The following is a 2,612-nucleotide window of genomic DNA, read 5'->3' as shown; positions in this document are numbered from 1 at the left end:
TGATGTTACATTTTTATAGTTGTAAATTGGTTGATTTGTGGGAGAGAGTGACACTGGGAACAGTCTATTGTGCCATTTTGACTGGAACCCTTAGGCTTTCTTCGTTCCTCTCTGGCCACTTAATTTCCTTTGCTGGCCCATTCTTATTGGTAAAATTACCCCCAATTTTTTCAGGTGATAAGTGAACTTTTTGTGTGTGTACGTGATAGTATTATCTAACAACCAAGTTTGCTTTTGACATGTCATCATTTTTGGTAGGCATAGCAGTGTTTTTGTAATATTTGCATATTTCCCTTTATATTTCTCCTTATTTTATTTAAATGACTGAAAAATGTTAAAATGAAAGTGTGACACTAGTGACAAGGCTCACAATAGAAATGAAACAGGCAAAAATGAATTATTGGAGAAATGGAAAAACCATGACTCCTTCACCTCATAAGCATGCTCACAGATTAAAAGTGTTCAGTTGTGACAGACGGGAAATACTAAGGAACTTATGCAAAATGCTGGAAACATACCATCAAAGATTAAACTTGAGAGTCATGGTCTAATTCTGGAAATTATAATAATTTTTAGCTTTCTGGGAAGAAAATTCCTTTTCCTGTTATATATAAATCTATTTTAAGCATTCCAATATATAGCTTTCACTGAAAGTTTTAGCTTCCATACTGAAGTAAAGAGATGCATTCTAATGAGTAAATGAGGAATTAGAGATAAGGTCACTTTCTCATACTGCATTCGGTCATCAGTGTGCAGAATTGTCTGGAGACTTGTTAAGGAGACCTGATTTTAGCCTCACAGTTCAAGATCCTGATTGTTTTTTGATGAATTTTGGTTAATGCTATAATACCACTGGTTTCTATTTGGGTATGAATAGGCATAGGAAAAAGACAGCGTTCTCATATATCTTATGGCTAATTGAAAATAGGATAAAACACTTTCCAATAACTATTACAATGCAAACTTATCTGTAAGGGTCCAATAGTATATCTCTTTCAATTTGTTTTTATAGGCACTAAAATTTAAAGTATTAGTTAAAAATAAGAAAATAGGAAGCTTAAAGGAAACCCGTGAAAGAAAAGGTTCTGATAAGAGTGGTAAAGTGGAGGAATGGGAAGAGGAATTGCCAGATCCAGAAGATGAGGAAGAATTCAGAGACTCAGAATTATCCGAGGACTTTTTGTTAAGAGACAATCAAGAAAAGGAAAAAAGAGCACTTGGAGTCGTGCTTTTCAAGAAAAAGAGGGTGAGATGATGCTTTGTAAAAATCTTACAAGTGATTGAAAAGTTTTCATTGGAGGAGATTTCCCAAAATCCTGGAGATAAAAATATTATTCCTCTGTACAAAAACTCTAGTTTATCATTTAAAATTTACTTAGAAAAAATTAACACTGGAAAAGGAATGTTAAAAATTGTCTTTTTTACTATTAGCTGTTTTTAATTTTTTCTCTAGAGTCAACAAATATGCATTCTTCTGTCCTAGACAGTGTGCAGAGTGCAAAAGATAAAGAGATAAACAACATAATTATTCTGCCCTCAAGTAGAGACAGAGACAAGAAAATTAATGTTTATAATATATAGTATTATAATCATACACATTAACATGACAAAAGAAGGTATATTAGGTTGCATGGGACACAAAACCAATCCAGCTGGTTTAAATTAAAAAAAAGAGAGGATTAATTAATTGGCTCACATAGATGAAAAGTTCAGGGAAAGTGATTTTAATTTCAGGAAGTGACTTGGTATAGTATCTCAAGCAAGATCAACAGAACTTTATTTCTTTCTCCAGCTTTGGCCCTACTTTCTCCATACTCTACTACAAAAATTCAGCTTTATATTTTTTTCAGGTTCAAATCCAGTGGAATTCCTATCTAGCTCTCAGCAGAGCAAACACATTTTTTTTTTGTACATTGCCTGTGATTTGGTCATGTGCATATCCCTGAACCAATTGCTGTTGCTAAGGGAATGCCAAGCTCTGATTAGCCAGCCTAATCTTCATGAGTCATACTTAAACACGTGGGCTGAGCATGAGCAAGCATATTTTCCCAAAACAAAACTTGGGAAGTGGCTAACAAAAGGGGAGAGGAAGTGGATGCTGTGCTGTAAAAAAGCAAAGTGTTCACTATATAATAGTAGTTATTCCAAAATATTAGATCAAACTAGAAATATACTCCTCATGTCTAAAATACCTAAATTTGTAAAATTCATGAGAATAAACTGAAATCTTTGGGAAAAAAGAAATAGCAGTAATTGTCATTCTCAATATGTATTACATTAATTGGAATTTTAAATTAGGCTAGCTCTTATTAACGTTAATATTATAGTCATAAAAATAATCACATTGACTTAATCCAAATAGTTTTTGAGGAGATAATCTTATTAAAAGACTCAAATCATCCATTCGAAAGCTTATTTTCTTGACTGGAAAAGGGATTTTTCAAATAACAGTAAAAATGTGAAATTAACGCATTTTATTTTTAGACCAGGAAGCTAAAAATTGCTCTGGCCTTATCTGATCTTGTCATTTATACTAAATCTGAGAAGTTCAGAAGTTTTCAACATTCAAGACTGTATCAGCAATTTAACGAAAATAATTCTATTGGGGAGAC

At 32.7% G+C, this 2,612-nt stretch overlaps 1 protein-coding gene across 1 annotated transcript in view; it reads left to right on the top strand.

Annotated features, from left to right (window-relative positions):
* PLCZ1 (phospholipase C, zeta 1) overlaps nt 1-2,612 on the top strand; it is a 62,659-nt gene that overhangs the window by 42,107 nt on the left and 17,940 nt on the right. Inside the window, exons 6-8 of the mRNA XM_008577816.1 lie at nt 1,013-1,102; nt 1,175-1,246; nt 2,485-2,608. Of these exons, the coding sequence (XP_008576038.1) occupies nt 1,013-1,102; nt 1,175-1,246; nt 2,485-2,608 (286 nt within the window). The remainder of the gene's footprint in view (nt 1-1,012; nt 1,103-1,174; nt 1,247-2,484; nt 2,609-2,612) is intronic.

Source organism: Galeopterus variegatus, unplaced genomic scaffold, assembly GCF_000696425.1.
Source record: "Galeopterus variegatus unplaced genomic scaffold, G_variegatus-3.0.2 Scaffold1582, whole genome shotgun sequence".
In the NCBI taxonomy this organism is placed as follows: Eukaryota; Metazoa; Chordata; class Mammalia; order Dermoptera; family Cynocephalidae; genus Galeopterus; species Galeopterus variegatus.
The sequence above is the reverse complement of the archived record's forward strand: the minus strand, read 5'-3'. Positions and strand labels throughout refer to the sequence as shown.